Raw genomic sequence first — 25,529 nt, 5'->3', positions numbered from 1 at the left:
ATTAACTTCTGTTATGGGTCCACAGTTTCGATTCCAATGGATGTCATGTGATAATAGTTTCATTTACTAAGTGTGATGGATCTATAGTCTTGTTTTGCTGGAAGCTTGTAATTTCGATTCCTGGGGGTGCCATGTGGTTTACTGGGAATCCATGACTTTGTTTCTGTGAGAATCACGTGATAACATATTCCGGATGGTATAATAAGAGTCGCAGTCATTTAGTGGGCAGTCACTCATTAAGGAGTCACTCGGTAAGGAGTCATTAAGAAATCAATGGGAAGAGAGTGAGAGTGAAGATTGCAACCCTCGAACGAACCCAAAGGATTGGGTTAGCCGGCAGCACCCTGTGCATTTCGAAAGTGACTGACATTTCGTATAATCCATACATGGATTGTGGCACACACTTTTGGTTAACCCCTGCATGGTCTCAATAGACAATAGACTATTGAGGACCATCGGCCCTTCAAGCCAGCACCACCATTCACTGTGATCATGGCTAATCATCCACAATCAGTACCCTTTTCCTGCCTTCTCCCCATATCCCTTCACTCTGCTATCTTTAAGAGCTCTATCTAACTCTTTCTTGAAAGAATCCAGAGAATTGGCCTCCACTGCCTTCTGAGGCAGAGCATTCCACAGAACCACAACCCTCTGTGTGAAAGAGTTTTTCCTCAACTCAGTTCTAAATTGTCTACCCCTTATTCTTAAACTGTGGCCTCTGGTTCTGGACTCCCCCAACATCAGGAACATGTTTCCTGCCTTTAGCGTGTCCAATCCCTTAATAATCTTATATGTTTCAATCAGATCCCTTCTCATCCTTCTAAATTCCAGTGTGTACAACCCCAGTCGCCCCAATCTTTCAACATATGACAGTCCCGCCATCCTGGGAATTAACCTCGTGAACCTATGCTGCACTCCCTCAATAGCAAGAATGTCCTTCCTCAAATTTGGAGACCAAAACTGCACACAGTACTCCAGGTGTGGTCTCACCAGGGCCCTGTACAATTGCAGAAGGACCTCTTTGCTCCTATACTCAACTCTCCTTGTTATGAAGGCCAACATGCCATTAGCTTTCTTCACTGCCTGATGTACCTGCATGCTTACTTTCAGTGACTGATGAACAAGGAGACCTAGATCTCGTTGTACTTCCCCTTTTCCTAACTTGACACCATTCAGATAGTAATCTGCCTTCCTGTTCATGCCACCAAAGTGGATAACCTCACATTTATCCACATTAAACTGCATCTGCCATGCATCTGCCCACTCACCCAACCTGTCCAAGTCACCCTGCATTCTCATAGCATCCTCCTCACATTTCACACTGCCACCCAGCTTTGTGCCATCTGCAAATTTGCTAATGTTACTTTTAATCCCTTCATCTAAATCATTAATGTATATTGTAAATAGCTGCGGTCCCAGCACCGAGCCTTGCGGTACCCCGCTAGTCACTGCCTGCCATTCTGAAAAGGACCCATTAATCCCCACTGTTTGTTTCCTGTCTGCCAACCAATTTTCTATCCACATTAGTACCCTACCCCCAACACTCAGGTGTTGTGTGGCGACCATTTTGGCAAAAGGGACATTCCCTGTCAGTTACTCTGTGAAATCTCGCTCCTCTTAGACTCATCAAAAAAGGTACTCCACGGCTGCAAACTCCGGTAACTGTTTCTTCAAGATCGCCTCTCCGCTGTATTGTGAATTACCAAGATCGCCTCTTCGTTGCATTGTGAATATACAAATCCCGCCTCTCACTTATTTCATGAATCACCTGGATGTTCTAAACTGCCACTCTAAGTCTGTGCTTGACTAAGACTTTGTTAAGGACTGTTTGGGAACTAAAGATGCATAATGCCATTAACTTCTGTTTAAGTTTTTCGTTTGTTTAATTTTCTATATTTCTGCATAAATATTAATAAATTTAGTTGTTTTGCATTAATTCCCCAACTCCATTCTACATCTATTGTTGCTGGTCTGTAGCATAAAAATTGGGGGCATGCCCGCAATCAGAACAACTTGGAGCTTATTGGTTAATTATCGATCTAATTGGAAAAAGGGAAATACCCAATTCCTTTCGTTTAATTGGCGTGTGCGTGGAAATCAGCAGCAATGGATGTTGGGAATTTCTGGCATTGCCAACTCCTGAGGCATTAGCAAAAGCCCAAAAGGGTGAAGTGCTGGAAATTGCTAAAGAGCTGGAGCTTACTGAGATAAAGCCGGCTATGACAAAGCCTGAGTTTCAGAGGGAAATAGCTGAGTACTATATAACTAAAGGGGAATTTGATGAGAGGGTGTTAGAGAACTTTCCTGTAAGTAAAGATGTGATCCGGTTACAGCTAAGACAAATAGTGTTAGAGAAATTTAAAATAGAGGCTGAAGTGAAACGACAATGATTAGAGGCTCACCTACAACAAAAACAATTAGAAGCTGATTTAGAACAAAAATGATCAGAAGCTGCAGTAAAACAGGTAGCTTGATGCTAGAGAAGCAGAGAAATGGCGGGAAGAAGCAGACAAACAGAGGGAGGTTGCACTAGAAAAGATAGAGAGATTGAAGCAAAGAGGTCTAGCGGTAGACTCTGGTGTTAAGTTTGTTGCCAGTCAGGAAGTAAAATTGGTCCCTCCATTTAATGAGGCTGAATTTGATAAATACTTCCAACATTTTGAGAAAGTTGCTCAGAGTTCATGGTGGCTGAAAAATAGCTGGCCTATCCTTTTACAAAGTGTAATTAAGGGTAAAGCATAACAAGTTTATATGGCCTTATCTGTTGAACAGGCAGCTGATTATGATACTGTGAAGCAGGTTATACTTAAAGCTTATGAGTTGGTTCCGGAAGCTTATAGACAAAGATTTAGAAATCTGAAGAAATCTGTGAACCAGACTTATGTGGAATTTGCCTATGACAAATCTCTGTGTTTTGAGCGATGCTGCACATCTAAAAGTGTGAATGGAGGTTACGACAACTTGAAAGAGTTGGTTTTAATTGAGGAATTTAAAAGGTGCGACCCTAATGACATAAAGGCATATTTGGATGAGAAGGACACTGCCACATTGCAGAAGTCTGCTAAATTAACAGACGAGTTTGCTCTAACCCACAAGGGTAAGTTTACTCTGAATAAAACTTTCCAAAACAGTAGTGTGGATAGTCATGGTAAACCAGAAATTAAATCGGGAACTAGTGAAAAAGGTAGGGATGAAGGGAAGCAAGTGAAGGAAAAATATTTTGGTCCTATTTGTCACTATTGTAGGAAATCTGGTCATGTTATAGCTAACTGTTTCCGTCTGAATAAGAAGGAAAAGGAGGCAGTCCCAGATGCCTCTAATTTCTCTAATTTTTTGTGTAGACTTGGAATGTCACCAAAAATGCTGACAAACTTTTATAGATGTATAGTGGAGATTATCCTAACTGGCTGCATCACCACCTGGTATGGAAACACCAAAGCCCAGGAACAGAAAAGGCCACAGATATTGGTGGATTCGGCCCAGTCTGTCACAGGCAAAGCCACCCCCACCGTTGAGCACATCTACAAAGAATGCTGCGCAAGAAAGTATCATCCATCATCAAGGACCGTCTCCATCCAGGCCATGCTGTCTTCTCACTGCTGCCTTTGGGAAGAAGATACAGGGGCTTTAGGTCCTACACCACCAGGTTCAGGAACAGTTATTACCCTACAACTATCAGGCTCCTGAGTTGCATGGATAAATTCAATTACCACATTCAAAATTGATTCTACAACCTACAGACACACTTTCAAAGAATATTTACAACTCATATTCTCAATACTATTTTTTATTTGCAGAGTTTGTCTTCTTTTGCACATTGGTTGTTTGTCACTCGTTGACTGTTCATGTGTCATTTTCCATAAATTCCTGTAAATGCCTGCAAGAATATTAATCTCAAGGTAGTATATATTAATATATGTGTACTTTGATAATTAATTTAGTTTGAACTTTGAACTTTGAAAAATGAACCACTGTTAATTTATAAGAAACTAGCTGAATCAGCTGTTCTTCACAAAGAGATGAGATTAGATAATTAGAATGAGGAATTTTCTACAGAAATAGAAAGTCAAAACATAATTCTTTAAACACTCAAAAGGTAAAAATAATCAATAGTTCGAATCTGAGATAAAATTACACTTAAATGGTGTGTCAAGTGCTTTATTTAGATATAAATCAAATGTGTGAAGAAACAGCTGAAGCTGTTGAAGAAAGTTACTTTAATTAGCTGGCTGATTTAAGATTACAGTGTTGAAACGCAATTTAAAAGTACTTCCAATAAGCTCATGTTACTGTTGGAATTCATGTTAATATGTGTAGCAGATCCTTAAGTTTTAGACCATAAGACATCGGAGCAGAATTGAGCCATTTGGCCCAACTAGTCTGCATCACTTTTAATGTCCTGCAGTTGCAAAATATTTATTGGGTAACTACAATCTCCCCCGTTCACTGAGGTCCACCTGAATCATGGGAACTGGTTCCTCTGTAAGACCCAAAATTTAACTGCAATATGAGATTAAAGCATACCATTCTGAAAGATGATTACAATTAAATTTATTTATTTATCTGTCCATTTATTTATGTATCTGTTTATTTATTTGTTACTTAGAGATACATCAGGGAACAGGCCATTCAAACCCAACGAGCTGCACTACCCAATGCGGTTCACGGGGAGAAAGCACAAACTGCTTACGGCAGTGGCAGAATTGAGCCTGGCTTGCTGGCACCGTACTAGCGTAAACGCTAATCGCTATGATAAAGTGTCGGCTTATATTCGCTCACAGACACATTTCGGGCTGGTGTGCCACCACTCAGTTAGGAAGAGGCATTGGACAATTGGAGCTCCCCCCACACTCAAAGAGCCGCTGATTTGTGGCCGTGGGTTCAGTAGGGAACTCTGAAACTCCAACAGCGATAAATCCTTCTTGCAGGCAAGGATCAGAGTAACAAACCTCAACCACAATCCTCTAAAACAAGGTCAGGGTAGTGCAAAACTTGAAAGTGGTGCCATCTTTATTTATTTAGAGATACAGTGTGGACTAGGCCCTTCTGGCTCAGGGGGCCACACTGCCCGGTATCCCGTCTATTTAACACTGGCCTAGTCACAGGTTAGCTTACAATCTACTAACCGGTACCTCTATTGACTGTGGGAGGAAACCAGAGCATCTGGAGGGAATCTACATGAGCACGCCATATGAATTTTCCCACTTTCAGAACTTCCCTAAATAAACCTTGAATCCTCCTTGCACCTTGCTCACAACACACACAGTGAGGGTAGGCAGAGGGCCAAGTGTATTCCTATTTATCTTTCACTTTTTGTGAACATTCTAACAAAATTACCTCTATCATTAAAGCATTCGTAATTGTTCACAGAAGAGAAGATCCCCCTCCTCGGATTAATAATATTGGTGAGTGTAATGCTATTACAACTCCAGTGACCCCAGTTCAATTCCGGCCACTCTCTGTAAGGAGTTTGTACGTTCTCCCGTGAATGAGTGGGTTTCCTCCGGGTGCCCCGGGTTCCTCCCACATTCCAAAGGCATACAGATTAGTAGGTTAATTGGTCACATGGGTGTTGTTGGGCTGGAAGGGCCTGTTAATATCTCCAAAAAATGTATGAATCCCTAATATCTGTATCTCTAATTAAATAAAATAAGATGATATTTTTCATTTTTCTTTGGTCATTTTTATGTGATCTGTTTGTCTATAGAAGATGAAAGATCACATGCATCTAAGTACTGCCGAGGAAGGCTTCAACAAGCTGAAAATCATAATATTGTCCAAATGTGGAGAAACACAGTCTCCACAAGCCAAAGCTTGTCACTGGGGAAGCATGGTTTGTTCAGAAAACACAGAGGTTAGAACAAAGAACTCACATGACAAAGAAAGATTTGTGGTTCTGTGCAGGGTCAAGATCTGTGAAGAACACCTCTTCATTGAATCTGACAAGACTTTTATTAATTGTTTTATTTTTTTCTCGTGCTTAATGAGAAAACTTTTTTGTCCCTATTTCTGTGAGTGTTAAAAGTTCTGACAAACCAGAGGTCAATTGAGTTATGACACAACTCTGATGTAAACATATCTGGCACAAGAACATAGTTCCCTGATAAATTATGCATCAATTTCAAGATTCACCGCCTCAGTTTTTGTGATCTCTTTGTCGTTCAGGATATGGGTGTCACTGACAGGAGCAGTATTTATTGCCCATCTCCATTTGCCCTTGAGAAAGTGGTGGTGAAATGTTTCATTCAACCACTGCTTCCCCTCTGGTGAAGGTGCTCCTACAGCACTGTTGGTTTGGGACTTGTGTGAACAGAGATGAGGAGGAATTTCTTTAGCCAGAGAGTGAGGAATCTATGGAATTCATTGCTATAAACGGCTGTCGAGGCCCAGTTATTGGGTATATTTAAAGCGGAAGATGATAGGTTCTTGATTAGTTAGGGCATCAAAAAATTAAGAGAAATAATAACGCAAACACAAGGAAATCTGCAGATGCTGGAAATTCAAGCAACACACACAAAATGCTGGTAGAACGCAGCAGGCCAAGCAGCATCTATAGGAAGAGGTACAGTCAACATTTTGGGCCAAGACCCTTCGTCAGGACTAACTGATAAAAGAGATAGTAAGAGATTTGAAAGTGGGAGGGGGAAGGGGAGATCCAACATGATAGGAGAAGACAGAAGGGGGAGGGATGGAGCTAAGAGCTGGGAGGTTGATTGACAAAAGGGATACGAGGCTGGAGACAGGAGAGGATCATGGGACGGGAGGCCTAGGGAGAAAGAAAGGGGGAGGAGAACCCAAAGGATGGGCAAAGAGTTATAGTGACAGGGACAGAGGGAGAAAAAAAAGAGAGAAAAAAAATAATAATAATAAATAAATAAGGGATGGGGTATGAAAGGGAGGTAGGCTCCCCTCCCCCTTTCTTTCTCCCTAGGCATCAAGTCTCCAGACTTGCAAACTTTGGGCCTTCAGCCTACCCAGCAGACTTGCAGATCCAGGTACTGGCCATTAGACCTTGATTGTTGATGAACAAGTGGGTGATGGGTTACTGGGGAGGAATCTCCACTCTGACCTCAAACCTGTTCTCCCCACCTGCCTATCACCTCCCCCTGGTGTCCCTCCTCCTTCCCTTTTTCCCACGGTCCACTTTCCTCTTCTATCAGATTCCTTCTTCTCCAGCCCTTTACCTTTTCCACCTATCGCCTGCCAGCTTCTTACTTCATCCCCGTCCCCCACCCAACTGGCTTCACCTATCACTTTCTGGCTCGTACTCCTTCACCCCCCCCCCACCTTCTTATTCTGGCTTCTTCCCCATTCCTTTCTAGTCCTGATGAAGGATGTCGACTGTATATTCCCCTCCGTAGATGCTGCCTGACTGGCTGAGTTCCTCCAGTATTTTGTGTGTGTTGCCTTGGATTTCCAGCATCTGCAGAATCTCTTGTGATGAGGAGTGAGGACTTACAAGGTATAAATCAGATCAGCCCTGATCCTATTGAAGAGCAGGACAGGCTCGAAAGGCCAATTGGCCTGCTCCCGTTCTAATCCCCATCTTAGTAAATTCTTAGATGTTACTCTTAGTAAATTGGCTGCTGATAGAAAACTGGGCTAGAAAATCACTGTGTTTATTGCAACAGGACTTTATTGCATCTTCTTGAAAGAGATATAAATATGACAGATATGCAGGTCTTGTTTCACAATAGTTAACGTGGAAGCATATATCTCAAAGGTTGGATATTAATCATAAAGCTGACTAGGTTGCCTACCTTCACCCTTGTACTGGAAGAAGCAACACCGAAGTGGAAATTACAGATACCAGAGTGTTCATAGAAAGTCACTGAGAAATTCTATAGCCTAGACATAGCTCCCTCTCTCCCTCTCTCCCCCTCTCTCTCTCTCTTAAACACACTATACACACATACACACACACACACACACACACGATCTAGACACAGACAAGGATTAACCCCAGGTCTCCGTTAAATTCCTGCTCTGATTATTAAACTAGCTCTTGTTCCTTTAAATAGAATGCATAGATCCTACCATTGCATAACATAGACCAAAATTAAGTTAAAATGTATTGGTACTTTGGCATTCTGCAGCCGTAAGCAGATATGAACTGCAAGATAAGTGATTACGGAATGATTATAATTCCTGCAGGCTTTTACACAATGAGTTCATGGTGGCTCACTGTGCTAATTCAAGAAAGTTTTACTGAAGTTAATTTTGATGCACGCATTTATAACGGGGAGTGTTAATCAAAATGAAGGTATTTTAGAAACCACAAGAGATTCTGCAGTTGCTGGAAACCCAGAGAAACACACGCACAAAATGCTGGAGGAATTCAGCAAGTGGAAGAAATCAGAGAGTGGTAGTAGAGGGTTGCCTCTCCTACTGGCAGCCTATGACTAGTGGTGTGCAGCAGAGACTGGTATTGGGTCCATTGTTGTCTGTCATCTATATCAATGATCTGGATGATAACGTGGTTAACTAGATCAGTAAGCTTGCAGATAACACCAACACTGGAGATGTAGTGGACAGTGAGGAAGGCGTTCATGGCTTACAGAGGGATCTGCATCAGCTGAAAAAAATGGGATGAAGAATGGCAGTTGGAATTTAATGCAGACAAGTGTAAGGTTTTGCACCATGGTAGGACCAACCGGGGTAGGCCTTACACAGTGAACAGTGGTGTGGTAGAACAAAGGGATCTGGGAATACAGGTATATAATCTGTTGAAACTAGTATCACAGGTAGATAGGGTCCTAAAGAAAGTTTTTGGCACATTGGCCTTAATAAATCAATGTACTGAGTACAGAAGATGGGATATGTTGAGGTTGTATAAGACATTGGTGAGGCTGAATTTAGAGTATTGTTTGCAGTTTTGGTCATCTACCTACAGAAAAGATGTAAACAAGGTTGAAAGAATGCCGAGAAAACGTACAAGGATGTTGCTGGGTTTAGAGACCCTGTGTTATCAGGAAAGATTGAATAAGTTGGGACTGTATTCATTAGAATATAGAAGATTGAGAGGAGACTTGATTGAGGTATACAAAGTTATGAGGGTAAATGCAAGCAGGCTTTTGCCTCAGAGGGCAGTTGGGACTACAACCAGAGGTCATGGCTTAAGGGTGAAAGGTGAGAAGAGAAGTTTGAGGGGAACATGAGGGGAAACTTCTTCACTCGGAGGGTTGTGAGAATGTGGAATGAGCTGCCAGCCCAAGTGGTCCACGCAAGCTCGATTTCAACATTTATGAGAAGTTTGGATAGGTACACGGATATTAGCGATATGAAGGACTATGGTCCCAGTGCAGGTTGATGGAAGTAGACAGTTTCAATGGTTTCAGTATGGGCTAGATGGGCTGAAGGGCCTATTTCTGTGCTGTATTTCTCAATGTCACCATATACTGTATGACCCTGAGATTCATTTTCTTGCAGGAATTTACAGGAAAATAAAGAAATAAAATAGAATTTATTAAAAGCTTTTCATCAACAGAGACTGACAATCAATGTGCAAAAGAAGACAAATCCTGCAAAAATAAATAAATAAATAAATAAATAGGTAAATAAATCAATAAGTAGGAGAGATAAATAAGTAATGAATAAATAAACAGATAAAGAAATAGATACTGTATGTGCATACGGTACATACTGAACACAAGAATTGTAGAGTCTTTGAGAGCAAGTCCATAGGTTGTGGAATCAGTTAGTGTCGAGGTGAGTGAAGTTGTCCACTCTGGTTCAGGAGCCTGATGATCTTGAGGTAATGACTTTTCTTGAACCTGGTGTATGGGACCTAACGTTAGTAGCAAGAAGGGAGCCTGGACTGGATGGTTGGGGTCCTTGATGATGGATGCTGCAGTTTTGTGGCAGCACTCCATGTAGATGTGCTCAATGGTGGGTGGGGAGACTTTGACTGCGGTGGGCTGAGCTAGAATAAAGGACGTCCAGGGTCTATGATTACGCTGGTTGCTTTACGGAGGCATCGAGAAGTGTATACAGATTCGATGGAGGAGAGGCTGGCTTTCATGATGTACTGATTTATTCTCAATGTTCTGCTGTGTCTTTGCAGCTCCAGACAGGGAATTTGCCGTACCACTCTGTGATGAAATAAGCTAGGCACCATGGTAGTGGTAGACACTATTACAGCTTAGGAAGTCAGAGTTCAGAGTCCAATTCTGGGTGTCATCTGTAAGGAGTTTGTACGTCCTCCCCATGGGTTTCCTCCGAGTGCTCCAGTTTCCTCCCACAGTCCCAAGGTGTAGCAGTTATTAGTTTAAATGGCCTTTGTAAATTGTCCCATGATTAGGCTAGGGTTAAACTGAGGGCTGTAGGGCAGTGTGGGTCAAAGGACCGGAAATCCATCATCCATAAATTGTCATATTGCTACTTTAATATTGGTTTTATGGCTGTCATGTATCTGAGTTGCCCTTTTGTACTGCTGGACATTGCTTGTACTGGCTGGTTACTTGATTTATTTATTGTTTATTTATTTTATTTGTTGTTTTATCCCAGCGGACCCCAACCACAGTGCCGCGGACCGCTACCAGGCCACAGAGCATGTGCTACCGGGCCGCGAGGAAACAACATGAGTCAGCTGCACCTTTCCTCATTCCCTGTCACACACTGTTGAACTTGAACATAGGGTTGCCAACTGTCACGTATTTGCCAGGACATTCCGGATATTGGGCTAAATTGGTTTGTCCAATATTTCCCCCGCTAAGGTAGAGCGTTCCTATGAAACCTTTCGGGCTGAAATGGCGTGAAGCGAAGAAGCAGTTACCATTAACCTATATGGGAAAAATTTTTGAGTGTTCCCAGACCCAAAAAATAACCTAACAAATCATACCAAATAACACATAAAAACGAAAATAAATAACACTAACATATAGTAATAGCAGGAATGATATGGTAAATACACAGCCTATATAAAGTAGAAATAATGTATATACAGTATAGTCAGGAAGATGAAAGCAGAACCGATTTGTGGGGGGAAAGAAATTGGCCCGTACGTGAATGCGCACATCACGCATGCGCACACAGGTGCCCGCGCTAGGCTTCATGGTCATGGTAGTCTTTCCTGGGGTATAGGGTCCCGGGATTTGACTGCTACTTTTGTCCCTTATTTGGGAGTGAGAAAGTTGGCTCCCTAACTGTAAAAGACATGTTGAGGGAGTTTAACCCTACTTGGACAACACCCCCCCCACCCCAGTCAGCCGGTCTACAAGAATATTGTCAATATTAAACTGGTCTGCGGTGCAAAAAAGGTTGGGGACCCCTGCTTTATAACGTTGAGTATGAGAGTTGCAAACTCATTTTCACTGTATTGGTGCATGACAAATTGTACTATGCAATGACAATACAGATATTTCAATATTTCAATTCCAATTTCAGAAGCACCTATTCCATTCTGTATCTTAGTAAGTAAATAAATAAATAATCACATTACTGACTGTGGAAGCTTTCATTGCACAAACTAAGTGTCCATGTTACAGCATTTACACTTCAAATTTATTTTTTGGTTGTATAGCAGTTTCAAAATTTTAGAAATAATAAATCTGTGGAGGTGAATACTCTATCTGAGTTAGTCTGGCTTAGCACTGCAGTGTCTATGACTAATCCTTCAATGAAATGGTGGTTCAGAAGGGATTGACTTGTTAATATCTTCTAATAGCCAGTTGGTAAGTATTGACGTAATGTTTTTTCCTGACTGAAACATAAATCATTTATTCCAATCTCTGAGTCACTCTTGATTTCACTCATCTGAAACCTTGCTAAAGATCAGTCACTCATTTAACAAAAATATTTTTAAGGACTATAATAACAAGATGGAGACTTAATTGAGTGTCTCCGTGCTTGCTGTGATAAATCCCATGAGTAAATGGTGTGAAGTTCTTCAGGGAGCCCTTTAATTTTCTGCTTCTGCAGTGTAACATGTCAACAAAGGGTACAGGGACTAAAGCCAGCAGGTGTAGACGGAGCAACACACATAAAAGTTGCTGGTGAATGCAGCAGGCCAGGCAGCATCTCTAGGAAGAGGTACAGTCGACGTTTTGGGCCGAGACCCTTCGTCAGGACTAACTGAAAGCTCCAGCTCTTGGCTCCATCCCTCCCCCTCCTGTCTTCTCCGATCATTTTGGATCTCCCCCTCCCCCTCCCACTTTCAAATCTCTTACTAGCTCTTCCTTCAGTTAGTCCTGACGAAGGGTCTCGGCCCGAAACGTCGACCGTACCTCTTCCTATAGATGCTGCCTGGCCTGCTGCGTTCACCAGCAACTTTCATGTGTGTTGCTTGAAGTTCCAGCATCTGCAGAATTCCTGTTGTTTGCGTTTTTAAAAGGTATAGACTGAGAGTGCAGTGCAGGTGGACAAGGTGCAAAGGCCATGATGAGGTCGATGGTGTGTTCAACAGTCTTATTGTATAAGAGATCCATTCAACAGTTTCAATAGAGGTCCATTTCAATAGTCCATTCAATAGGAGAGAATATATGTAATTGATTTACTGATTTATTTATTATGTTTTATTTTACTTATTATTATTTTTCTCTTTCTCTGCTATATTATGTATTGCATAGAACTGCTGCTGCTAAGTTAACAAATTTCATGTCACATGCCGGTGATAGTAAACCTGATTCTGAGAAGCTGTCCTTGAGCCTGGTGGTGGAACTTCAGTAATAACAACCATGGGCTCCATGTCCCCGACTTATGGTCTCCATGTGGCTTGCTGAGGCATTGTTTAGACGTACATTTGGAGCATTGTGAGCAGTTTTGGGCCCCTTGTCTAAGAGGGGATGTGTTGATGTTGGAGAGGGTCCAGAGGGGGTTCATGAGAATGATCCTGGGAATGAAAGGGTTAATGTATGAGAAGTGTTTGATGGCTCTGGGCATTTACTCACTGGAGTTCAGAACAATGGCGGCGGGGGGGCTGGGGAGATCTCATTGAAGCCTATCGAATATTGAAAAGCCTTGATAGCATGAGAGGATGTTTCCAATAGTGGCAGATTGTAGGACTATGATCAACCTCTCAAAGCATTGCATCACCATAGGTGTGAGTGTGACTGGATGATAGTCATTAAGGCAGCTCACACGTCTCTTCTTGGGCACTGGTATTTTGAAACATGTGGGAACTTCTGACTGTAGCAGTGAGAGCAGCAACGCCACGCGTCATCAGCTTATTTCCTCGGGAGACTCTCATGGTCCGAAATGGTTTTCACACGGTTAATCTAAGTAGAAAGAACCGTTCTACATTGGGAGGCGTGATGGTGGCTGTTATTGTTGTGGTACAGCATAAATCCTTGTGAGTGGGTTTCCGATCGACGCCATTTCTGAGGCTACCATCCAGTTTCCATTGTATTAGAATGTTCAGGAACAGGAGGCAACCATTCTTCTCCATCTCCATCGTAAATTGAATGTTTGGATGCCTACCGTTCAGATGATGGTGGAACTGTTGGAGTGCCTGGAGTCCATGAGGCCACACTGCCAAGGTGTCATCGACATATCTGAAGAAGATTTAGGGCATCAAGACAATGAACTCAGAGACCTCTCCTCAAAGTTTCTCCCCCTCCGCCATCAGAATTCTGAATGGTCCATGAACACTACCTCACCATTTGCTCACTTATTGCACAACTTATTTAATTTTTTATGTATTTCTTATTACGATTTATAGCATATGCTAGGTCTTGCACCATACTGCTGCTGCAAAGCAATGAGTTTCACATTTGCCAGTGATAATGACCCTGATTCCGATTCTCAGTCTGAGTCTCACAAAGTCCCGTCACCCAGCAAAGTAACACAGGACCACCCCAGTGCACTTCACCACCAGGCTGACTATCTCAGCCCCACCTTTATAGCTGGAAAAAATAGGGACTGAGTACAGCTTCTTATTGACTGATCAGGGGGAACCAGCTCTCTAGATTTGTCTTTAATCACATTACTGTAATCTACTCAAGCCCTTACAGAGAAAAGATATGCTTCTTTCTCAAAAAACAGATCTGAATTCCTTACAAATATTAAAATTTTGGTACGTGAGGGTGGAGTGAAGGGGTCAGTTTCAACATGGTAGCATAGGAGCTAGTGTTTCGCTTTTTGTGCCAGCAATTGGGAATCAGTTTTAATCACTGTCTGTTCTCCCTGTGACTCTGTGGGTTTCCTCCAGGTGATCTGATTCCCCTCTACATTACAAAGATGTACCGGTTAGGGTTAGTATGTTGTGGGATGTTATATTACCATCAGTTCTGGTTGCCTCACTACAGGAAGGATGTGGAAACCATAGAAAGGGTGCGGACGAGATTTACAAGGATGTTGCCTGGATTGGGGAACATGCCTCATGAAAACAGGTTGAGTGAACTCGGCCTTTTCTCCTTGGAGCGATGGAGGATGAGAGGTGACCTGATAGAGGTGTATAAGATCATGAGAGGCATTAATCGTGTGGATAGTGTTACGTACCCCGTAACTGGGTTACCAAACCAGCAGGAATGGAATGCTCATTGGAGTCTGTGATTACTAGGAACTAGTTAAGTTTTATTAAAGAAATAAGTAATACAGTACACTAATCGCAAGGATATAAATGTAACAGGTTAGCAATGATAATACACACATATACACAGAAATAGGGTAATAGGAATCAACCAAGTTCTATCGCAGTCTAGGGGTAAAATGATCAGTCTTAAGTGAAGCAGAGTTCAGTTCAGTCTAGTGCAGTTCGAAGTAATCGCTGTTGTTGTACCGTTGGAGAGAGAGAGAGAGAGAGAGAGAGTGAGAGATGCAGTTGGTCTCAGGCAAACCTTTCGATGGTTTCTGATCCAGCCGTGGTCACCGACTGTGACCCCTCTGTTCCGGATGCGATCGTTCTTCCGTGGTGAACCCGGCATCCAGGCAAGGACGGACACACACCAGGTTCCCACTGATCGTACCTTTACACCCTGTGAGCCTCTGACCAATTCCCGCGAACTGGTCCTCCAAACTCTCACCAACTTGTGGGGGCACACTGCTCTTTCCAGGGTCTCGTGGGGTGTCCTGTGCCTTAGCAAACCTGCTCTTTTTATCCCCCTACTGGGGTATCACCTGTCCATCAAACTTCAAACAGTTTAGGTTCAAAGCAAACGGTCTGTCGCAGACGCCAATATCTGAATTGTGTTTCTTTCGTGTTAATCTCACGCTTCTCTCTTATTAGCATTTTGAATGTTTCTCCATTGTCTTCTGTTATCTCTCTCATTAGCATCATCCGTCCGGTAGCTCTGCTTGGTGTCACACATGACAATAGTCAGAGGTTTTTTCCCAGGGCTGAAATGGCTAGCACAAGAGGGCACAGATTTAAGGTGCTTGGAAGTAGGTACAGAGGAGATGTCAGGAGTACATTTTTAACACAGAGAGTGGAGAGTGCATGGAATGGGCTGCCAGCGACAGTGGTGGAGGCGGATATGATAGTGTCTTTTAAGAGACTCCTGAACAGGTATATGGAGCTCAGAAAAATAGAGGGCTGCGGGTAACCCTAGGTACTGTAATTTCTCAAGTAAAGACATGTTCAGCACAGCTTTGTGGGCCGAAGGGCCTGTATTGAGCTGTAGGTTTTCTATGTTTCTATCAGAAGCATGTTGACACTTGGGGTCTGCCCAACTCATCCTCAGACTGTTGGCTGTTGAACTAAATGACATATTTCACGGTATCACACATAGGTCTGCTGAAGGGTCTCGGCCTGAAACGTTCACTGTACTTTTTTCCATAGATGCTGCCTGACCTGCTGAGTTCCTCCAGCATTTTGTGTGTGTTGCTTGGATTTCCAGCATCTGCAGATTTTCTCATATTTGTTATTTCATAGTATATTTCAATGTTTCAATGTATATGTGACAAATAAAGCTAATTTTCATCTTTTTTTAAACAACTGTTCAGGCGGATGTTGGAGTGTCCATTTGTTTTCTAATTACCGTGTGATTGGATGTATTAACTGATCAATAAGAGAACAGCATGGGACAGTTAGAGATTGGACTCGTGATGACACCTGCAAGAATTGTCCAATCAGCGCTAGCTTGCCAACTGTACGAAGTATCATCTTTCGACTTTTGCCATCTTGTTCTCCTGATGCTACTTGCAGAGAATGATGCCTCGTGCACATCAGGGGGAAAGCCACTTTCAGTCCACATTTCAGATCCATCAGTATGCTGGAAAGACCCTTTGATGTTGGCTTGAAGGTCTTCATCAATGCTCTCTCTTGCTGCTGCCATGAGGAAGAAGGTACAGGAGCCTCAGATCCCACACCACCCAGGTTCAGAAAAAGTTATTACCCCTCAACCATTAGGATCTTGAACGAGAGGAGACAACTTCACTCACCCCAACACTGAACGGGTTCCACACCTATGAATTCCATGAAGGCCATTTCATCTCATGTTCTCAATATTTATTACTTATTTCCTTATTCTTTCTGTTTTTGTATTTGCACAGTTGGTTGTCTTTTGCTCATTGGTTGTTTGTCTGTCTTGGTTGTGTGTAGTTTTTCATTGACTCTATTGTGTTTCATTGTAGTTACTGTGAAAGCCTGCAAGAAAATGAATCTCAGAGTTATATATGGTGATATATACCGTATGTATTTTGATAATAAATTTGCTTTGAACTTTGAATATTCCTTGGGATTGAGTACATCTTCTTTGGAACGTCTGACACAGTGAACATTAGGGCATTGAGGAGTGCAGTAGAACAGAGGGATCTGGGAATACTGATTCATAATTCCTTGAAGGTGGTGTCACAGCTGAGAGAGAGTTGTAAAGAAAGATTTTGGCACGTCGGCCTTCATAAATCTATATATTTCGTACAGGAGTTGAGACGTTATGTTGAGATTATGTTGAAGACATTGGTGAAGTCTAATTTGGAGTATTGTATTCAGTTCTGGTATCCTACCCTCAGCAAAGATGTAAATAAGATTGATAGAGTACAGAGGAAATTTACAAGGATGTTGCCAGGACTTGAGGACTTGAGATATAGGAAAAGGATATATAGGTTAGGACTTTATTGCCCAGGGCATAGGGTAATGAGGGAGAGGGAATCGTAATTAACAAGATTATGAGGGGTATGGATAGGATAAATGCTAGCAGGCTTTATCCACTCATGTTGGGTGAGACAACAGCTAGAAGTCATAGGTTAGGGGTGAAAGATGAAGTACTTAAGTGGAAACTGAGGGGGAATGTCTTCACTCAGAGGATGGTGCGATTGTGGAATGAGCTGCCAGCGGAATTGGTGGATGAGAGTTCGATTGCAAAACTTAGACTGTAAGACCATAAGACACAGGAGCAGAATTAGGCCTCTCAGACCACCAATCCTGATCCACCATTCCATCATGGCTGATTTATTTTTCCTCTCAACCCTCATTCTCCTGCCTTCTTCCCATAGCCTTTGACGCCCTGACTAATCAAGAACCTATCAACCTCTGCTTTAAATATACTCAATGTTTTGGCCTCCACAACAAATTCCACAGATTCACCACCACCTGGTTGAAAGAACTTTGGATGGGAGGTTTTGGATGTCTATGGTCCAGGCATGGGTCGATGGGACTACAGAATAATGGTTCAGCATAGACTAGATGGGCTGAAGGGCCCGTTCCTGCGCAGATGTGCTCTATTAATCTATGACCCTATAATGCCTTCAAGAGTGTCCTGTCTGGCTGCAGCACTGTGTGGTATGGAAGCTGCAAGTCTTCGCACCACAAGGCGCTACAGAGAACAGTGAAAACCACCAAGAAGTTCCTCAGGGTCTCCCTCTCCGCTATTTGTGACATTTGTACATGAACAGTCGGAAGCATTTTTGAGGATCCCTACCACCTACCCCACAATCTCTTTGACCCACAACCATCGGGAAGGAGGTACAGGGGCATCAGGACGAGGACTGCCAGACCGGGTAACAGCTTCTTCCCCCAGGCTGTGAGACTAATGAATACCCTGCCACCACCGAGGTCTCGTCACTAGGACAGCGAACTCTTTACTGTTTAGTCTTTACCTGTGCTGCACTCTTCACATGCATTTTGAATGATATTTTATTAACTTACATAGTTGTGGTAATATTTTGTGCTGTTTGTGATATGTGTGCTGTGGGTGCATGAAGGTCCGGAGCAACACTGTTTCATTTGCTTGTAGATATGTCCAGTCAGATGGCAAGAAACTTGAACTAAATTGGCAAAGTACCTTTAGCATGGGAAAACAGTCCACACATTTTATTCCTATCAGTGAAGGACAGTCAGGGTGTATCAAGGTAGCTCTTAAACAAGTCACACATCAGCCCAGACGTGCCTGAGGCCTTTGAGGAGGGAAAGCAACTCGTCTCCTCCTGCCAACACTACTGTATAACTGAGGACTATCATTCTCCGGAAGCCAAAAGCAGTTCATTTTTATTCACAATGTCATGCTTTGCTGGAGCTACAGATCTTTCTCCAGTACTATTAATATTTAAGAGTTTAAACATGTCAGAATACTAATTGAATTAGAGCTTCAAGCTGACGTGTGTGTCTGCCACTGTACATTTAGCTCAGCTGCTGTAATTAGCTAATGGTGCAGTACTTGGACAGAATCTGAAATTATGCTCAATGTCATACTGTCATAGCTTTTAAGGATGATTCTTGTGAGAAACTATATTTTTAAATCTGTGGGTGTCTAGCCAAAGTGTCCTGAAATGAGAAGTTATGAGTTGATTCTCAATGGCAAATTTTTCTTTTCCTTTTGTCATTATGACAATGGCTTGTCATTGTGAGGAATGTCACTGTCAGATAATCGAGTTTTAGTCTGTGCAATGTGTACAGCATCAGGCAAAGAGCTTTCCCACGTCACTTATAACAAACAAAGGCACCATATCCCAGATGCTGTAAACGATGGGGTAGCATGGTAATGTACGATTAACGTGATGCTTTACAGCACTGGCAATCGATTTATATGTTCTCCCTATGACCACGTGGGTTTCTCCAGATGCTCTCGTTTCCTCTCATGTTCCAAAGGCTTACGGGTTAGGGTTACTAAGTTGTGGGTGTTATGTTTTGTAACTTCAAAACATTAAACAACTTCAAACAAAGACACGGGAGTCCAAAATGCAGCCTAACTTTGAGTTTACTTAAGGCAAAGTGTGCACATATCACATGGGCAGCATGATGATGTATGCAATTAATGTATTTTTACATATAACACATATTGAATTATTTTAAACAAACAGGAATGCATAATCAACAGCATATGTACAAATTTACTCAAATGTTACTGAAATATTAAATACACAACCATGAGTGTGCTATGTTGGTGCTGGAAGCATGATGACACTTGTGGGCTGTCCCCGGCACATCGTAAGACCATAAGATATAGGAGCAGAAGTAGGCCATTTGGCCCATCGAGTCTGCTCCGTCATTCAATCATGGGCTGATCCAATTCTTCCAGTCATTCCCACTCCCCTGCTTTCACCCCATACCCGTTGATGCCCTGGCTAATCAAGAACCTATCTATCTCTGCCTTAAATGCACCCAATGACTTGGCCTCCACGGCCACTCATGACAACAAATTCCACAGATTTACCACCCTCTGACTAAAGAAATTTCTCTACATCTCAGTTCTAAAAGGACATCCTTCAATCCTAAAGTCATGCCCTCTTGTCCTAGAGTCCCCTACCATGGGAAATAACTTTGCCATATCTAATCTGTTCAGGACTTTTAACATTCGGAATGTTTCTATGAGATCCCCCCTCATTCTCCTGAACACCAGGGAATACAGTCCAAGAGCTGCCAGACGTTCCTCATACGGTAACCCTTTCATTCCTCAGATTGTGATGCAAATAACACATTTCACTGTATGTTTCGATGTACAGTACATGCGGCAAATGAAGATAATCTTATCAGAAGTGTGAAGTAAAAGCTGTGGGAGAGCACAGCCAGGAACAGTCTATTCAGCCCAAATGGTCCTGGTTATTTCATGATCTACAGGAATCTCCTCCCTCTCCTCACATCTCATCCCATCAACATAACCATTATGGCTTTCTTTCTCTGTTACTCAGCCTTATCTATAAGCTCTGCTTTCTTTCCTCCCCCTCATTCCAACTCAGCTTTCAAGATGTCCTCGATGGTGGAGAGGCAGGTGCCATGATGGAGATGGTTGAGTTTCCAACCCTCTGCAGCTCTTTCTGATCCTCAGCAGCATTCACTGTAGACCGGAGGGCGACCGATCCCCACGGTCCCCGTAGACCGGACAGTGACCGATCCTCACAGTCCCCATATATCAGAGAGTGACCGATCCCCACAGTCCCTGTATACCAGAGAGTGACCGATCCCCACGGTCCCCGTAGACCGGGCAGTGACGGATCCCCATGCTCCCCATATACCAGAGAGTGACAGATCCCCACAGTCCCTGTATACCAGAGAGTGACCGATCCCCACGGTCCCCGTAGACCGGGCAGTGACCGATCCTCACAGTCCCCATATACCAGAGAGTGACGGATCCCCACAGTCCCCGTATACCAGAGAGTGACGGATCCCCACAGTCCCCGTATACCAGAGAGTGACCGATCCCCACAGTCCCCATATACCAGAGAGTGACCGATCCTCACAGTCCCCATATATCAGAGAGTGACCGATCCCCACAGTCCCTGTATACCAGAGAGTGACCGATCCCCACGGTCCCCGTAGACCGGGCAGTGACCGATCCTCACAGTCCCCGTATACCAGAGAGTGACGGATCCCCACAGTCCCCGTATACCAGAGAGTGACGGATCCCCACGGTCCCCGTAGACCGGACAGTGATGGATCCCCATGGTCCCCGTATACCAGAGAGTGACGGATCCCCACGGTCCCCGTATACTAGAGAGTGACCGATCCCCACGGTCCCCCGTACACCAGAGAGTGACGGATCCCCACGGTCCCCGTACACCAGAGAGTGACGGATCCCCACAGTCCCCGTATACCAGACAGTGATGCAACCAGTTAGCATGCTCTCCACAGTACATCAGAAGAAATTTGCGAGTCTTTGGTGACTTATCAAATCTCATTAATCTCTGAATGAAATATAGCTACTGTAATGCTGTCTTTGTCATGGCATCAATATATTGGCCCCAGGGTAGAGCTTCGGAGATGTTGACACCCAGGAACTTGAAGCTGCTCACTCATTCCACTGCTGCATCGGGAGTGAGGAGAATTTTCAAACCACAAACAAGAGAAAATCTGCCAATACTGGAAATCCGTGCAACACACACAAAATGCTGGAGGAACTCAGCAGGCCAGGCAGCATTTTGTGTGTAATGCTGAGGAGTATTTTGTTATTTTGACATGATTTGGTGGATGTATTTTTTTTAATAAAACAGCCTCACACTCAATATCAGTGTGGATCATTTGCTCCAGATTGCAGTGTGCAGTTCCAGCTTCTTTTTCAACCAGAATCAAGGACTGTGGTACTGTATCTAACGTCCATTATGATAGCCGACTCACCATCAAGGACATATATACAGAATGGTGCCAGAAAAGGGGCAGTAACATCTTGAAGGATCCCACCCACCCTGTTCATGGGCTGTTTGTCCCATTCCTATCAGGGAGGAGGCTACATAGCATCCAATCCAGGGGTACCAGACTCAAAAACAGTTACCTTCCCCAAGCAGTAATGCTGATCAACACCTCCACGCACTAACTCCACCACTACTTTATTATTTCCCATCAGTCACCTTATGTACAGCCCAGCGTCACTTTATGGGTACAATCTACCTATGTATATAAGCTATCTTAAGAATATGTATTTATTGTGTGTTTTATTATTATTATGTTCTTTGTCTTTTGTGTTTCTTTGTGCTGCATCAGATCCGGAGTAACAATTATTTTGTTCTCCTTCACACTTGTGCACAAGAAATGACATTAAACAATCTTGAATCTTGTATGACACTGAGGTCTCCAGGCCAAGAATGTCAGCAGGCAGCTGTTTGGAAATTCTTTCCATTTTGAAGTTAGTAAAATTGGAATTAGGAATGTCTGTAGATGAAATTAGATTAGATCTCGTGAGTGCTGACATCTGTTATTTGTTACAATACTCTTAAATAAAGCTATTCAATGCTATGCATTCATCAACGTTATAAATGGTGATATTTGGCAGTAACTCTCTTGGTATAGACCCAGCATTGACAAATGCATAGCACTAAACAGCTTTATTTACAATTTCTAACCCTCATGGACTTACAGGAGAAATATGCGGTGTCACAGATTTGGGAATATTTTTAGACATGAAGTGACTATTCCCACCAGAGCTAGAAACACATGAGTTCAAAGTTCGAAGTAAAATTTATTATCAGAGTAAATGTATGTCACAATATACAACTGTGAGATTCATTTTCCTGCAGGCATACTCAATAAATCTGTAGAATAGTAACCATAATAAAATCAATGAAAGACTGCCCAACTAGAGTGTTCAGCCAGGGTGCAGAAGACAACAAACTGTGCAAATACAGAAAGAAGAAACAATACTATAAATAAATCTGTAATAAATATCAAGAACATGAGATGAAGAGTCCTTGAAAGTGAGTGCGTTGTTAGTGGGAGCATTTCAATGAAGGGGCAAGTGAAGCTGAGTGAAGTATTCCACCTGCTGGTCGAGGGATAGTCACTGAGGGGTAGGACTGTGAGACCTGAGGCTCCTGTACCTTCTTCCAGTGAGAAGAGAGCATTTCTGGGTGGTAGGGTCCCTGATGATGGATGCTGCTCTCCTGTGACTGCGTTTCATATACATGTGGTCAATGGCTGGCAGGGTTTTACCCGTGATGGACTGGGCCATATTCACTACTTTTAGATGATTTTCCATTCAAGGGCATTGGAATTTCCATACCAGTTGGTGATGCAGCCAGTCAATATACTCTCCACTACACATTTATGGAAGCTAGTTGAAAGTTTTAGTTCCCATGTCGACTCTTTGCAAACCCCTAAGGACATAGAGGCGCTGTAGTGGTTTCTTCGTAATTGCACATATGTGTTGTTGGTGGTCTTGACTGAAGGATTTACTGCTCTCTTGTCCCTGTTCTATTTTTGATGGTAATGGGAACTTCTGGCCCATCAGGCCTGCACCACCCAGTTACATCCATGAGACCAAAACACCAACTCATATCGTATGTCTTTGGAACGTGGGAGGAAAGCGGTGCACCCAGATGAAACCCACAGACACAACATACAAACTTCTCACAGGCAGCAGCTGGGAATGAACTCAGGTTGCTCGCACTGTCATAGCATTATGCGCACCACTACACTACCATTCCACCCATGTTCTGGCAGTCGGAACTGTAAAATAATGTCAATTATTTCTGGTAGAGGTTATAGAGTAATCAAGCATTATAGCACAGAGACAAGTATATCAGCCCAGCGAGTCCATACCAGCCTGGTCCTCTGCTTAGTCCCATCTACCTGTATCCAGACCATAGATGTCCATTCCTCTCCCATCCATCTATCCAAACTTATCCAAACCTATCCAAACTTCTCTTAAATGCTACAATTGAACCCACATCATTAAAGTGTCCCCACAACCAATTGGCTCACTTCCAAGGACTCTTCATCTCATATTCTTGATATTTATTGCTTATTGATTTATATTATTGTTTCTTTTTTTTTCATTTGCACAGTTTGTTGTCTTCTGCACTCTGGTTGAAAACCCTAGTTTGACAGTCTTTCATTGATTCTATTATAGTTATAGATTTGTTGAGTATGCCTGCAGGAAAATGAATCTCGGGGCTGTATATGGTGACATATATGTACTTAGTGTTGGCGCGTGGCCAAGTGGTTAAGGTGTTTGTCTAGTGATCTGAAGGTCGCTAGTTTGCGCCTTGGCTGAGGCAGCGTGTTGTGTCCTTGAGCAAGGCACTTAACCACACATTGCGCTGCAACGACACCGGTGCCAAGCTGTTATCAGCTGTAGTGCCCTTCCCTTGGACAACATCGGTGGCATGGAGATGGGAGACTTGCAACTGCTGTTCTTCCATACAACCTTGCCTGGGCCTGCGCCCTGGAAAACTTCCAAGGCGCAAATCCATGGTCTCACAAGACTAATAGATGCCTATTATATGTACTTTGAAAATAAAGTGACTTTGAACTTTGATCAATCACTTCTACTGGCAGATCCTTCCTCACTTGCACAACCTTCAGAGTGAATCAGAATCAGAATAAGGTTTTTGCTCATTGACATACATCATGAAATTTGTTGTTTTATGGCAGCAGTACAGTGCAATACATAAAATACACTCTAAATTACAATTAAAAAATACAATGGATTTTTAATTGGACCTTCGGTTAAATGAGGCAGCCACTCACTTGGAACAATTCTTAAAAAACAAAAACTAATCAAGAAAATAGCAAGGATTCCCTTTGTTTATTGGGACCCATGCCATTTCATTGGGACAGGAGCCTGTTGTGAAACATTTTCTAACAAGTGTCTGTCAAATACACTTGTGTGGCCATTAGACACTACTTGCTTAAAGTGAGCATTTTTAAATAGCATCAGTTGCATGCATTTCTATTCAAAAACCACTGATTTTTGTCACTGATAATTGGTGAGAAATAAACAGCAAGACAATTCTGAACTGTTTCACTAACTGTGGTTTTAAGAATTCGGGCTTGGAGAAGAATGCCCGGGAGTGAAAATGAAACGATTTCACTACTTCAACAAGTTAGGAACTACGAAGAATTTGACGGTATCGACAATCATCTTGAATGTTACAATGAAAATAAAGATTTGGAGGATGCAATCATCAAGAGCATTGTACGAAGTTAGTCCTTTATCTGCACAGATTTTGTTCATCTACAGTCAATCGTGGGCACGTGGCCAAGTGGCTAAGGCATTGGACTAGCGACCTGAAGGTCGTGAGTTCAGCCCCAGCTGAGGCAACGTCTTGTGTCCTTGAGCAAGGCACTTAATCACACATTGCTCTGCGACGACACCGGTGCCAAAGCTGTATCGGCCTTTGCCCTTCCCTTGGACAACATTGGTGTCGTGGAGAGGGGAGACTTGCAGCATGGGCAACTGCCGGTCTTCCATACAACCTTGACCAAGCCTGCGCCCTGGAGAGTGAAGACTTTCCAGGCACAGATTCATGGTCTCGCAAGACTAACGGATGCCTTTACTTTACTTAAGTCAATCAAAAGAATACAGCAACGTACACTGGATGAAATGCTCTGTCAATAACTATTAGGAACTAATACACCATTTTATCATATGTGCAGGCCTTGGTAGTGTTCTAATTTGATCTGTATTTCATTTAAATACACAATTTGTTACTCAGTTAAACAGTAGTATGTCTTTGTTATACCTTTTTAACTATTTCCATGAAACTTGCAAGCAAAATGGGCAGCTGCTTAATTGTGCCAAAATGTAAGTACATGTTCAGCACAGCATTGTGGGCCGAAGGGCCTGTATTGTGCTGTAGGTTTTCTATGTTTCTATGTTCTATGATCCGAGTACATCCCCATTAACCAGAACCCACTGTATACAGTATAAATAAGAAGCGCAAACAGAATAAGTAAAGATCCCCCCCAGTTTCCCCTTTTATATATCTAGGGCACAGTAGCGTAG

General features: G+C 42.8%; 1 protein-coding gene across 2 annotated transcripts in view; it reads left to right on the top strand.

The window, feature by feature from the left end:
* LOC140212194 (alpha-(1,3)-fucosyltransferase 11-like) overlaps positions 1-25,529 on the top strand; it is a 104,018-nt gene that overhangs the window by 64,952 nt on the left and 13,537 nt on the right. Inside the window, exon 3 of one of the 2 annotated variants that reach the window (XM_072282873.1) lies at positions 10,507-11,181. The exons of the other annotated variant lie outside the window; for it this stretch is intronic. Within the exon in view, the coding sequence (XP_072138974.1) occupies positions 10,507-10,624 (118 nt within the window). The 3' untranslated portion in view covers positions 10,625-11,181. Of the gene's footprint in view, positions 1-10,506; positions 11,182-25,529 lie in introns of those variants that run through there. 2 annotated transcript variants of the gene reach the window in all.

The sequence above is a fragment of the Mobula birostris genome, chromosome 18 (assembly GCF_030028105.1).
Source record: "Mobula birostris isolate sMobBir1 chromosome 18, sMobBir1.hap1, whole genome shotgun sequence".
Classification (NCBI taxonomy): domain Eukaryota; kingdom Metazoa; phylum Chordata; class Chondrichthyes; order Myliobatiformes; family Myliobatidae; genus Mobula; species Mobula birostris.
This window is presented reverse-complemented; position numbering and strand designations above follow the sequence as displayed.